The sequence below is a fragment of the Callospermophilus lateralis genome, chromosome 1, assembly GCF_048772815.1.
Source record: "Callospermophilus lateralis isolate mCalLat2 chromosome 1, mCalLat2.hap1, whole genome shotgun sequence".
Taxonomy (NCBI): Eukaryota; Metazoa; Chordata; class Mammalia; order Rodentia; family Sciuridae; genus Callospermophilus; species Callospermophilus lateralis.
The window spans coordinates 113306157-113320664 of record NC_135305.1 but is presented as its reverse complement, the minus strand read 5'-3'; the positions used below and the strand labels follow the sequence as shown (position 1 = coordinate 113320664).

The window sequence follows — 14508 nt, the reverse complement described above, 5'->3', positions numbered from 1 at the left end:
CTGCCAGCTTGTGAGCTTTCAAAATTAAGCAGAGCTTGTACTTTAGTAGGAGATCACCACAAAACACCTGCTCAAAGGGAGAAACCATAGTAGTAACCAAATACTAGAGGTTGAAAGGGCCTGGTTATATTGAGAAAGGATTTGGGTCTTTTTCTTGAAACAAATTCATCCTAAAACACCAGAAAAAGTCTCAACCATGTTTAGACACAAGCAAGTAAGGAAGCCCTACACCTAAGAAGGTACTGATCACTGCATCATATTAGAGAAGTGAAAGAAAAAGGGAAGTTTTATTTTGAGGAGTTAGTCTACAAAAACTCCTACATTGTAAATCAAACCTTTTGTGTTCTAATTCTCACTTCTGTCACTCTATGTCTGACTATCCGGGGGTCAGTCCAGGATTTTGGGGGATCTAGATTTCCTCACCTACAAAATTAGATATTTGGACTAGATGACATTTCTCCTACCTCTAAAATTGTGTGACCTTTTCCTAGACCATATATTCTTTCTTTCTATACTGCTTCTCCACTGGTTCAGCAAATATTTATGGAGCCACTATTTTGTTCCTGTACTGTGACAAAAGTGTCACATCTTATATAATTTATAAGAACTGTTCAAAATAGGAAAATCCATAGAGATGAAAGGTAGGTTAGTAGTTACTGGGGGCTGATAGAAGAAGACAGTGAGAGTGATGATTAATGGGACTGGAGGGTCTTTTAGGAGTGATTCAGGGTTTGGGAAATTTCCTATGAACAAAATCATAATATGTGGCCTTGGGTATGCTTCTTGTAGTGTAATGCTGTCCTGGTCTGTTTATGTTGTAGCATGTAGCAGTACTTCATTTCTTTTTTGGTGAGTAATATTCCATTGTATGGACATAGCCCATTTTATTTATCCATTCATGAGTTATTTGATTTTTTCCACATTGGGACTATAAAGAATGATACTGCTGTGAATATTATTGTGCAGGGTTTTGTAGATATGTTTTCTTCCCCCAATATATGCCTAGGAATGGAATCGCTGCGTCATTGCCACATGCACCCATTCTGCACTCAGGCTGTGATCCCTTGTCACTCTGCCAGAGAAACTATCATGTCTCCAGAAACAGGTCGTTATCTCAACTCCCTTTGTTGTAGTTAAGAAGACCAGATTACAAGCCCCAGAAACCAATTACTTACTGTGAATGTGGGATTTATATCTGTATGGGGTCCTCACTTACCCAGCCTAGTCCTTGTGTTGAGCTATAGTCAAGCATCAACTGCCACATCCTCAGCTCTCTGAGAAAGATTGGGTAGTGATCTGAGTTTGGCTTTCATTTGCAATCCTTTAGCTATTCTGCGTGGCAGCTTCCACTGCTTCTTTCTTTAGTTTCCCAAAGCATTGCTTTCTCATTATATATATATAAAATCTGGCATCATAATGTTTACTTAAAGAGCCTCTCCATTATTCAGAGAGGCAACAGGTCCTGTAGAATTCCCAGAGGAATAAAGTGCCTGGCTTCAAGATGCTGTAATGTACCTGGCACCCAGGAATGGGTGTGAGGCAACAAAGCTGAGGAGTGGACACCCTTCCTCTGCTGCTGGCTGTGTTGCATTCTACTGCAGTTTCCTTTCTTTGCATTGCTGCACATAACCCTCTACCCCCCTGTGCTGGCCCTGCTGGTCACAGTGGAGAATTTTGATTCCCATGGGATGAGTGGCCTGTCAAGTAGTTTTTATTGACAGCTTTTTGTTTGCTGTGCATCTCATTGGCTTGTTTACCAACACCAACTAGATTTTGTTTCTTTCATATCCAAACCGGAACACATTTGGATATCCTGAGATTTTACAGAGCGTGTTTTTTTATTATATGAACCTAACCTAACCAGTATTCCCATATGAAGTAATGCAAATCTACTTTTGTTCTAGTGGAGCTATTTTGGTCACATATAAGCAATTTTGGTTCAGTTTAGGGTGTGAATTCAAGGTTTTTATAACTCAGTTTGAGCTTCATTTCATATCAGTTATAGCCATTTTAATTTATCTGAATAAAACATTTTTATTGTCACTATGTGTTACAAAGCCTCCCCCCACTCCCTTGATTTATAAGAGAAAGAAAATCTTCTTTGATTTATGTTTATGGCTTCTCTCCTCCTTTGAAAGCAGGGGCTAACTGATCATTGGCACAAATTAATGTTCTAGAATCTAGCTTCAGAATTAGAGTCTTGAGTGTGAAGCAGTGAAGACTGTATGTCAGGGGCTTTAGGTCTCTGCAGAGTTGAAGGGGGCAAGGTGACGAGGGGCAAGGTGAGGGAGAAGTGAACCTCTGCCCCTGTTCTTCCAGAGAAGATCTGCTTAGTCCTGTTTTTATTTTGAGATACAATATAAGATCATGTTCACACAAGGAAGAAATGGTTCCACTTAACTTTAAAAAATAAAAATGGCTTAAAATATATTGCTAGAAGTCATATAGATAGGAATCAGGCTTTCTTTGCAGTTGCTGGATCTAAGCCCTTCAGCACACACACGGCGGGGGAGAAGAAAAAAAATTGGCTACATGTTTACTAACTTCTGACAATCACAACCACACACACCACACACCACAAAATAGGCAAAACAGGCACTTCTCTGAGGGCCATGTACATTTAAAGTTTAGATGAAATATGGTAAGTGGTTTTGCTCATTTTTAGAGTAAATGGAAAAAATTTTTGGGACAGAATCAGGTTTGCTTATCTTTAAACTGGGGCAGATATCTCATAATTATCTTTGTGTCTCCTTTTTAACTTATCCAGAAAGTATAAAAATTATTAATATTCCCATGTAGAAGAATGACAGGGGACTCAACTTTCGTGTAGCCATGGATATCTTAGGATACACATTTGGATGTGTTCTCCATATAATATTAGGTGGTTACCACCAGCCCTTCCAATAAGCAAATCTGCAGGCCAAGCTGATGACCCTGTACACACAGTGAAGCATTCATTCACCAAGGATGTTGTAAGAAGACGTGATTAGTGATTAGGGAAGGGATACCATGGGGTGGAAGAGCAGGAACTGTAATGCCAGGCAGATGTACATGGGAGAAGAGGCTCAGAGAAAATAACAAAAAATAAACCTTGGAACCTGTCTCCTCATCAGTAAAAGAAAAATCATAATAACCATTTTGCAGTGTTGTTCTGTTAGAAATCATGTAGAGAAAAACCAGCTAAGAATCGATACATCATAGGTATCACCCAGTGAGCACATAGTGTGGTGTTGTTCACTGACCTCACGATGACTTGCTTGGCCAGTGGCGTAGCCACTGTGGACTGCTGTAGCCGTGTGCCATTGGCAACTGTTACTCTTGTGGCAATTTTACTTCCCATCCTGCAGAAGAGCAGTGCCTTTGGGGACCTAGCCCAGGGTCTTGAACACATTGAATACTTGGAGGGAATTGAGCTCATCCACAACTATTGGCTCAATGTGTCTCTTCAGAGCCAGCCTCCAGTTCTCATTGTATTGGTAAGACTTGTGCCACCATCACACTGGGGAAGGATGTTGCCTTCTTACTGGCAAATGAGACGCAATGACTCTGATTTTTCAAAAAAACTTTACTATGTAACATCTATAAGGTTATATGACCTGTGTATCAGGATCACAGTCTTTGACTCCTTTTTCTAATACCTGGCCCCTGAAACTCTCTCTTTCAGTGAGAGGAGGCTTCAACCCTGTAGTAAAAGTCTACACATTGGGTCAGTTCAGCCCTTGTGGCAGTGCAGAAAGGGAATAGAAGTGGACCTGCCTTTCAGGAGCCTTGAAAAAAGGGTAGGAGGCCGAGTGGGATAGCATGCGAGGAAAGTTCAGGGTGTGGAGGGGAGGGGCAGAGGGGATCTCTGGAAAGATAATCGGGAAGGGTGATGGGGTCTGGCGCTCTGGCATCCCCTTAGGTGAGGGCTGCTGTGGGACCACCAGAGCAGGTTGGAGGGTAACAGGGGCTTCTGCCTCAGGGCTGCTGCCTCTGAAGGCATGATGCCTGTCTTCAGGGGGGTGTGGCTCTGATGGAAGATCCGGAATTTCGAGTTCAATATCAGCATAGGCAAGAGCCCGGGGAGGATCTATTCTGATGGTGGCCGTCATGCCATATCTGCGTCGTTTGTTGACCCAGTACAGCAGTGGGCTGTAACTAAATGTGGCAGCTTTCATCACCTCCACGCACTGCTGGGCACGCTGTCTCCTCCGCAGGTTCTTCCTCCAGTGGAGTACGAGCATGCAGCCACCAGTTATCACGGTGCAGAGCCCCAACAATCCGAAGTACCATGGGACCCACGCTGAGGCAGTGAAAAAAAAAAAAAAAAAAAAAAACAAAAAAGGCAAGCTGACTGACAGCTCTAGCTTGGGACCTAAACTGTGTCTCATTCCTCTCCTGGATTTGTCTCATTCATCCTCTCATTCCTTCCCACCCTTCTCAAAGACATGCCTAATAATTTCCTGATTCAGTCAAAGCTATATTTGCAGGGCACATAAGAGACCCCATTAGCCTTTTTTAGATAAGGAACACTAGGTGTAGAGGGGCCAGACCTTCCCAGACTCAAGTCAGGCCTTCTGGCTCCCAGTCCAGGACCCATGCAGTCATTCAGACCAGGAAGCCTCAATAAGGACAAGGACATCAATTGTATTTCTTCTGCTTGGGCAGAGCATGGTCTCTGCCTTTGAGGAGTCCTTAGTTTCCTAGAGGAGTCTGTCTCTTAACTAAATAGCACTCCATTCAGGCAGTCCCCCTCTCCCACCCATCCATGCAAAGGGTCTTCCCTGAAAGTTTGTCACTCACACTCAAAAGGACTGGGTTTACTTACGACCAGGGAGGCCCATGTCCTCCTTTTGCGAATCCATAAGGTTCACTCTGGTTACCAGGCCTATGGCTCTGCAAAGAGTGAACTGACCCACTACTCTGCCCACCAATGGGAGTCCCCAGAAGGCCCAGTCCCATTGTTCTCTAAAGATGAGATCACTGGGTTCTGAGCATCAGGAATTCTTGGGCTGGTGCTTGTAGAGTGGTTGGCAGTTGATGGAATAAGGGACTCCATCTTATGACATCTCATGAGCATGTTGTCTTCCATGAAAGACTGGTCCACCATAGAATTGTCTGTTCCCAACTTTGTGTGGTGAACTCACAGGCAGCTCCCAGCAAAGGGTCCTTACACCCTCAGGAGCTTCTACTTGTGTTTTCAGTTGTTAGGGAGCCATTTTCCAGTGGGGAGTGAAGCAGGGAGGACAGTGAACATTGGACATCCCTACCCTCAAGAAGTGTCTTACCCAGTTGTCAGGGAACAAAATGGCTTAGAAGAACCATGTGGTCCAAACCTCCTCCTTTGGCTCCTACCATCTCTGTTTTGTTTCTTCAACAAGTGTTTTTTGGGCATCATCAGGTCTTGTATGTGATCTGCTTCTCTTTCCAGCTCCGTCTCCCTCCCCACCTGTCATATACCTTTCAGCCCTGGGCATGCCAGATTCCCACAGACCCTGCTTATTCTCCTCTAAACTTTGGCTCAGACTGCTGCTTCACTCAGGAGTGTCACTCACCACATTTCCACCACGGAACACCTCCTTATTTTCCCAGGTGGTCAGCTCCCCAACTCAGATACAAATAGTTCTTTCAGTTGATTTTCCGGTTTCTAGACTCTGGAGCAGATAAATTTGAAGCAAATTGTTCCCAGGGACAGGAATCAAATTGATTTCAACAACTATAAATTTGTATAAAGTGGAAAATATAGTGTTCTACAGATTTAATATATTATTTTTAGAAATTGCTCTATTTTAACTGCTATAAAAGTGATGCCCTTTTAAATAATATGTCACCTACCATGAACAACTAAAGTTCAGTTAAGTATGAATTAAACTGAAAAAATTAACCTGATGCTCTGCCACTGAAGCTTATTTTAAAATCAACATATTATCCATCCCCTTCTCCCCATCCCTAACCTGGAACAGAATTACTTTTTGTCCCCATTCAGTTATCTGTCCTTGAGCACACACCCACCACAGGAGTGAAGAAATTCAGAGTTGAAGATGGCAACAGAAGACTTAGAAAATGATTATATCCCAGATTAAGAGGTGAAATAGGACTGGGCACACCTGAAATCACATCTTTAAAGACACTTTGTTCCCCCTGATGTGCAGAATCACAGCCTCTGGGACAAGAGTCCCTTGTATTTTTCCTTTGCTTGCAAAGTAATTAAACTTCTGTCCATCAACTGATATATATATATAAATATACAAATGGGTATATCCATCCAACAGAAAATATGTGTGGATTTGTGTGTATATATATACATTATATTTATATAAGATTTTGATATTAGGGATGGACCCCAGTATTCAGTTATTGAATAAACAATGTAGGAAGCCTAAATCAACTAAAAATTGAAAATCATTTTCTCTCTGAAAAAATTTTAATAGCAATTTTACTTATTTTATACATCTATATTATTTGTTGAGATGTGCATATATATGTTTGTGTATAATATATGTATAATATAAAATATATAATACATATACATATGTATGTCTATATATATTTGTATGTATATAAGTATCTATATGTGTACATATGTGTATATATATATCTACATTTATACTATATATATATATATATATATATATATATATGTATATATATATATATATGTAAAATTATTGCTAAAATTAAGAATCAAAACCAGTTGACTTGTATGTATTTTCGACCCAGAGCTCAGTCCCTGAAACATTTTGCTTATTGTGCAGAGCTTGCCCTCCATCCTGTCCTGCAGTTTCTTCTGCTTGCTGGTTGGAAATCTTGTCTGGTTTCATTCCTTCCATTCTTCCATATGAAAACAGCCTTACTCTCTGTGCTAACCTGAGCCATGAAGTACTCTGAATGGAAATTACTTATGATTTTGTATTGAAGATATTTGAAAAAATGCAAGAAATACCAAAGAGAAAGTAGTTAAAGAATTCATTGGGTTAATTGTTTTTACAAAGTAAGTCTAAGTTTTAAAAAAATATTACACAATCATCAATTTGATTACTGCTTCTGCCCAAAAAAAAGATGTTCCTATATTTGTTGAATCACTGAAGGTTGAAGTTTAGGACTAGAAATAGCATCATAAGAACTATTTGCTGCTCATCTCTTCTGGTTACACAGCCTGGTAGAGGGTCTCTAGGCTCTACTGTCTCTCAGTCCCTGATGCCCATTTATTGGGTCTGCTTGCCCAGAGCAGCATCTTTTTTCTGCATTTCTTTTCTCTTTTTATTTTTTGGGTGAATGACAGGCTATTTTAAAAATCAGCACTTAAGTGTAATGCATTGGCTACTTTTTATTGGAACATTTTATCTTAATTTTTCTCCTACACAAGAAGTATTACCTTGATAAGACAGTGGATTTGAATAATTAATTTACTTTACCAAAGCAATCTTCAAAGGACTAAGTTGGAGAACTCACTTTTCCCAACTGTGAATTTATTAAAAAGTGACAATAATTGAGACAGGGTGATGTTAGTTCTGCCTATCCATGAACAGGGTATATTTTTCCATCTTCTAAGATCTTCTTCTACTTCTCTCTTTAGGGTTCTGTAGTTTTCATTGTATAAATCTTTCACTTCTTTTGTTAGGTTGATTCCCAAGTATTTTATTTTTTTTGATAATATTGTGAATGGAGTGGTTTTCCTCATTTCCATTTCAGAAGTTTTGTTGCTGATATACAAGAATGCCTTGGATTTATGCGTGTTGATTTTATATCCTGCTACTTTTCTGAATTCATTTATTAGTTCTAGTAGTTTTTTTGTAGACCCTTTTGGGTCTTCTAGGTATAAAATTATGTCATCCGCAAATAATGATAATTTAAGTTCTTCTTTTCCAATTTTTATGCCTTTAATTTCTTTCATCTGTCTAATTGCTCTGGCCAGTGTTTTGAGAACTATATTGAATAGAAGTGGTGATAGAGGGCATCCCTTTCTTGTTCCAGATTTTAGAGGGAATGCCTTCAATTTTTCTCCATTCAGAATGATGCTAGCCTGAGGCTTAGCATAGATAGCTTTTACAATGTCAAGGTAATTTCCTGTTATCCCTAGTTTTTCTAATGTTTTGAACATAAAGCGATGCTGTACTTTGTCGAATGCTTTTTCTGCGTCTATCGAGATGATCATATGGTTCTTATCTTTAAGTGTATTGATGTGGTGAATAACATTTATTGATTTCCGTATATTGAACCATCCTTGCATCCCAGGGATGAATCCTACTTGATTTTGGTGCACAATTTTTTTGATGTGCCTTTGTATCCGATTCGCCAGAATTTTATTGAGGATTTTTGCATCTAGGTTCATCAGGGATAATGGTCTGTAGTTTTCTTTCTTTGAGGTGTCTTTGTCTGGTTTCGGAATCAACATGATGTTGGCCTCATAGAATGAATTTGGAAGAGCTCCTTCTTTTTCTATTTCCTGAAATAACTTGAAAAGTATTGGTATTAATTCTTCTTTAAAAGTTTTGTAAAACTCCGCTGTATACCCATCCGGTCCCGGGCTTTTCTTGGTGGGTAGTCTCTTGATTGCTTCTTCAATTTCATCCATTGATATTGGTCTGTTCAAATTGTGTGTATCCTCCTGACTCAGTCTGGGCAAATCATATGTCTTAAGAAATTTATCGATGTCTTCACTATCTTCTATTTGATTGGAATATAGGTTTTCAAAATAATTTCTAATTGTCTTCTGTATTTCTGTAGCATCTGTTGTGATATTGCCTTTTTCATCCCGTATGTTAGTGATTTGAGTTCTTTCTCTTCTTCTCTTCGTTAGCATGGCTAAGGATCTGTCAATCTTGTTTATTTTTTCGAAGAACCAACTTTTAGTTTTGTTGATTTTTTCAATAGTTTCTTTTGTTTCAATTTCATTGATTTCCGCTCTGATTTTAATTATTTCTTGCCTTCTGCTGCATTTGCTGTTGTTTTGTTCTTCCTTTTCTAGGGCTTTGAGATGAAGTGTGAGCTCATTTATTTGTTGGTTTTTCTTTTTTTTAGGAATGACCTCCAGGCGATGAATTTCCCTCTTAAAACTGCTTTCATTGTGTCCCATAAATTCCGATAAGTTGTGTCTGTATTTTCATTTACCTCTAAGAATTTTTTGATTTCCTCCTTTATGTCTTCTGTGACCCCTTGATCATTCAGTAACATATTGTTCATTTTCCATGTGATATAGGATTTTCCCATCCTTCTTTTATCCTTGATTTCCAGTTTCATTCCATTATGATCAGATAAAATGCATGGTATTATCTCCACCCCTTTATATTTACTGAGGGTTGCCCTATGGCATAATATATGGTCTATTTTTGAGAAGGATCCATGTGCTGCTGAGAAAAAAGTATATCCACTTGATGATGGTTGATATATTCTATATACGTCAGTTAAGTCTAGGTTATTGATTGTGTTATTTAGATCTATAGTTTCTTTATTCAACTTTTGTTTGGAGGATCTGTCCAATGGTGAGAGAGGTGTGTTGAAGTCACCCATAATTATTGTGTTGTGGTCTATTTGATTCTTGAACTTGAGGAGAATTTGTTTTATGAACGTCGCAGCACCATTATTTGGTGCATAAATATTGATTATTGTTATGTCTTGTTGGTGAATGGTTCCTTTTAACAGTATATAATGCCCTTCCTTATCCCTTTGGATTAACTTAGTCTTGAAGTCGATTTTGTTCGATATGAGGATGGCCACACCTGCTTGTTTGCGAGGACCTTGTGCGTGGTATATTTTTTCCCAACCTTTCACCTTCAGCCTGTGTATGCCTTTTCCAGTCAGATGTGTCTCCTGGAGGCAGCATATTGTTGGATTTGTTTTTTTAATCCATGTTACCAGTCTATGTCGCTTTATTGGAGAGTTTAAACCATTAATGTTTAGAGTTACTATTGCTATATGGTTTGTACTTCCATCCATGTTTGATTATTTGTCTCTCTCTCTTTTTTTTAAATTTAGTTTATTTCTCCATGATTAGCTTTCCCCCCTCCGACAGTCTTTACTGGGGCACTTTGGTTATTGTTTCTCATTTCTTCCTCGTGTAGTGTTTTACTCAAGATGCTTTGCAATGCTGGTTTTCTGGCTGCAAATTCTTTTAGCTTTTGTTTATCATGAAAGATTTTTATTTCGTTGTCGTACCTGAAGCTTAATTTTGCTGGATACAGAATTCTTGGTTGGCATCCATTGTCTTTCAGTGTTTGAAATACGTTGTTCCAGGATCTTCTCGCTTTCAGTGTCTGTGATGAAAAATCCGCTGTTAACCTTATTGGTTTACCCCTGAATGTAATCTGCCTCCTTTCTCTTGTAGCTTTTAATATTTTCTCTTTGTTCTGTATATTGGATATCTTCATAACAATGTGTCTTGGCGTTGGTCTACTTTGATTTTGTATGCTCGGTGTTCTGTATGCATCTACAATTTGTATATCTGTTTCCTTTTTTATTTCTGGAAAGTTTTCTGTAATTATTTCATGTAGTAGATTACACATTCCCTTGGTTTGAATCTCTGTGCCTTCCTCTATCCTGATCACTCTTAAATTTGGTTTTTCAATGTTATCACATATCTCTTGGATGCTTCTCTCGTGATTTTTAACCAGCCTATCAGAGTTGGCTAGACTCATTTCAAGATGATATATTTTGTCTTCATTATCTGACGTTCTGGCTTCTACTTGCTCCACTCTATTAGTGATGCTCTCGTTTGAGTTTCTAATTTGGCTTATAAGTTCCTTCACTTCTAAGATTATTGTCTGATTCTTTTTTATAATCTCTATCTCCTGATAGAGATGCTTAACTTCTTCTTTTATCTGTTTTTGTAATTCGTTCTCAATGTGTTCTTTCGCTGCTTGAATTTGCTGTCTCGTATCCTCTTTAAGGTTCCATTCCATTGTCTAAGGTGTTCCTTGAGTTCTTTATATGACCATTTTTCTGATGAATCTATATCCTCTTGGATATTTAGGCTGTCCTGCATTGTTTGTACTCCTTTCCTTCCTTACTTTTTCATATTGTTTCTTGTTCTGTTTGACTACTGAGTTGCTGATTACTCCTATAAATTTATTTGCTGCTTGGGAGGAAAGGTATTGTAGGGGGAGGGAATAAGTCACCAAAGAGAATGAAAGTAAGCAGGCAGAATTCAAGGAAGGGGGAATATGAGAATTGAAAAGAAATGCAAAGACAGAAGGAAAGAAGAGAGAGAGAGAAAGGAAACAGAAAATTAAAAAGAATTAAAAAGAAATCATAATCGCAATAATAAAAATGAAAATTAGTATTAAAAAATAAAATAAAATGAATTAAAAAAATTGGGGGAAAACAACAACAACAAAAACAAAACAAAACCAATAAAAAAAAAAAGAAAAAATTTTTAATACATGCAGTCTTAGAGTTCGATTCACTATTCTTCCAGTAGGTTGAGCTGTGCCCACCGGGCCACGCTTCTCCTCTCAGTAGGCGGGAGCCAGTCACTGTGCAGCAGCTCTTCCTCCTGGACTGGGCGGGTCTCTAATCCTGAGTGCACCGGTGATGCTCACCACAATATTGGCTACACACCAAGTCTGCTGCTCCTGTGAGCCCTGTTTTCAAGAACGCCTGGGCACATTCTCCCTGCTTGCCATTCCCTTGGACCCTAAGTTTGTAGAGCTTGGGGCTGAGAACCCCCAGCGAAGAATTCGTTGGGTTAATTGTTTTTACAAAGTAAGTCTAAGTTTTAAAAAATTATTACACAATCATCAATTTGATTACTGCTTCTGTCCAAACAAAAGATGTCCCAATATTTGTTGAATCACTGAAGGTTGAAGTTTAGGACTAGAAATAGCATCATAACAACTATTTGCTGCTCATCTCTTCTGGTTACACAGCCTGGTAGAGGATCTCTAGGCTCTACTGTCTCTCAGTCCCTGATGCCCATTCATTGGTTCTGCTTGCCCAGAGCAGCATCTTTTTTCTACATTTCTTTTCTCTTTTTATTTTTTGGGTGAATGTCAGGCTATTTTAAAAATCAGCACTTAAGTACAATGCATTGGCTACTTTTTTTATCTTAATTTTTCTCCTACACAAGAAGTATTACCTTGATAAGACAGTGGATTTGAATAACCAATTTACTTTACCAAAGCAATCTTCAAAGGACAAAGTTGGAGAACTCACTTTTCCCAACTGTGAATTTATTAAAAAGTGACAATAATTGAGACAGGGTGATACTGGCACAATGATTGACCTGCAGGCCACCGTAAAAGAGCTTAGTCCAGATGTTGGCCCTCATCTTTGTAGTTACTTAGTTTGACAGGAATATCAAGATAATTAAACAAGGGAGAAAAAGTCTTCTCAATTATATGCTGGGGTGACTGGATATCCACCTGACTCCTCACAGAATGCACAGAGTTTACCCAAATTTAATTCCAGAACTAACTCAAAATAGACCTATATGTATGTAAGAGCTAAAGGGGAAATTTTCTTTAAAGGTATAGGAGTAAATTTTGACTTTATTAGGCAAATTCTTCTTGAATAGGACACCAAGAGCACAGTGATAAAGAACAATATGGGTCGATTGAACTTGGAGTTAACAACTTTTGTTCAAAGTATCTTGTCAAAAATGTGGAAAGACAACTGATAGACAAGGACAAAATATGTGCAAGTAACATGTCTTAAAAGAAAATGTATCCAGAATAAATAAAGAACAGAACCCAAAACATAGATAGCCAATGTTTAAATAATGGACACATCATCTGAGTAGACCTTTCTCTAGAGATTTTCCTCAAAAGCAGATATTCTGGCCAGTGAGCACATAAAAAAAATGTTCAACATCATCAGCCAGTGAGACTCAAAATAAGGTACTACTCCACATCCATGAGGATAGCTAAAATGAAACCAGATATTAACAACTTGGTAAGGATTTGGGAAATGTAGAGCCAACCTTCCTACATTGCAGTAGAAATGTAAAATAATGTAGTTTCTTTGACAACTATCATTCAAGTGCCTGTGTTCTGGGCAATGTGGCATCATTAGACAGCTCTAGCAGGGCCACTCTGTCAGCATTAGAAGTAGCTAGAATAGTTTTCAACATGTAGATGTACTATTGGATAAAAATAAAATATGGTCAGTCTTCAGATAGAAAAATGTACATGTCTAGAAGTCTTAGCTCTGTAGTACTTGGTGCAAAAAGAGTAAAAATGATTAATTACTTTTGATTTGATTTCAGTTATGTGCTAAGCCTTACAATTCATGTGTTCCCCAATCTCAAATTTGAGTGTGCACAAAGAAATAAGTAAACTTAACTCAGTAAACCAGGAAGCGCCAGTTGACATGGTTGACTTTCTAGTTTTGACAAATGAAAGAATGATCATTTAAAGAAAGCCAGACACTTGGAGCAACTAGAAACAAGTTGCAGATGAATGATACGGAAAAGAGTTCTATTCGTTTATAAGAACCCAAAATATAGCCATGTGGAGCCATTGGAAATACCCTGCACTCTAATGGGCATCTAAGGGAGTTGCCCAGTGACAACATTACCCTGGCATGTGGGCCACCTTCAGTGTTTCTGTATTTTTTCCAAAAGGAGTTAGTGCCTCAGTTGTATCTTGGCTGTGCATGCTAGGACAGTTGAGTCTCCTGATTGAGGAACTTGGGTTCTCACAGCAGGCAGATAAGATGGATCTATTCTGATAATATTTCATGTTATGGGGACTCTCTCATGGCTCTTTAGATTGTGTGGTCATGGAAAACTTCTGAGAAGCTGAAATATACATGTCTGGGCTGAGCTGTGTCCAAATCAGGGAGAGGAGAATGAAGGGGATGATGGAGGCACAAAGACACACTTTTTAAGATGGGCCTGTGGTGACCCTATCTCAAAAGGCTGATGTGTTCTCTAGAGAAGTAAGGTGAATACAGGGCAGGAGGTGTAGGAGCTGGAAAGTGCTGTACCCTTATTGGAGGGTCAGTTAGGGAACCCCTTGTATAGAACTTTGTTCTGTGGGACAAATTGGACTTTACCGAGATCATGTAGTGTTATGTAGATTAATCAAGTGATTCAGTTTATTTATTTTTTTTTTTGGGGGGGGTGTTATTGTTTTGTTTTGCTTAATTTTGTTGTGGCTCTGGGATTAAACCTGGGTCCTTGAGCATGCTAAGCAAGCACTCTACCACTGAGCCACATCCCCAGCACAAGAGATCTGTTTTTAAATTCTATTTTTCAATATGTACAAAGTGTGGGCAGTGTCTACATAAAAATGGAGGTAAGGTACCCAATGAGGTGGTTGTTAATGGGACTCATGTAAATGGTGGTGTCCTGGCTTGGAGAGGAATGGGCAGGACTTGTTGATGATGAGGATCTTTTGGGTGCCAGAAAAAGGAGAGGATATGGGTGGATGATGGCAGCATCCTCTGGGATTGGGGAGCCTGGAAGAAGCTGGCTTGTGTGGGCTGGAGATATGAAAGGCTCTGATGGAGTTACAAACTGCAGAATCATTGAACTCCATACCATGAGAAAGTTCTAGGACAGGGACACAGGTGAATCCCAGGGATTTTTTT

At 38.9% G+C, this 14508-nt stretch overlaps 1 protein-coding gene across 1 annotated transcript; it reads right to left on the bottom strand.

Moving 5' to 3' along the window:
• Window positions 1–3707: 3707 nt before the first annotated feature.
• On the bottom strand, window positions 3708–4844 carry LOC143397909 (testis-expressed protein 38-like). The gene is made up of 2 exons (XM_076854655.1): window positions 4808–4844; window positions 3708–4282 (listed from the first exon to the last, which is right to left on the bottom strand). Exons 1-2 carry the CDS (start codon window positions 4842–4844, stop codon window positions 3708–3710), a joined length of 612 nt encoding a protein of 203 aa, XP_076710770.1.
• Between the last annotated feature and the right edge of the window lie 9664 nt (window positions 4845–14508).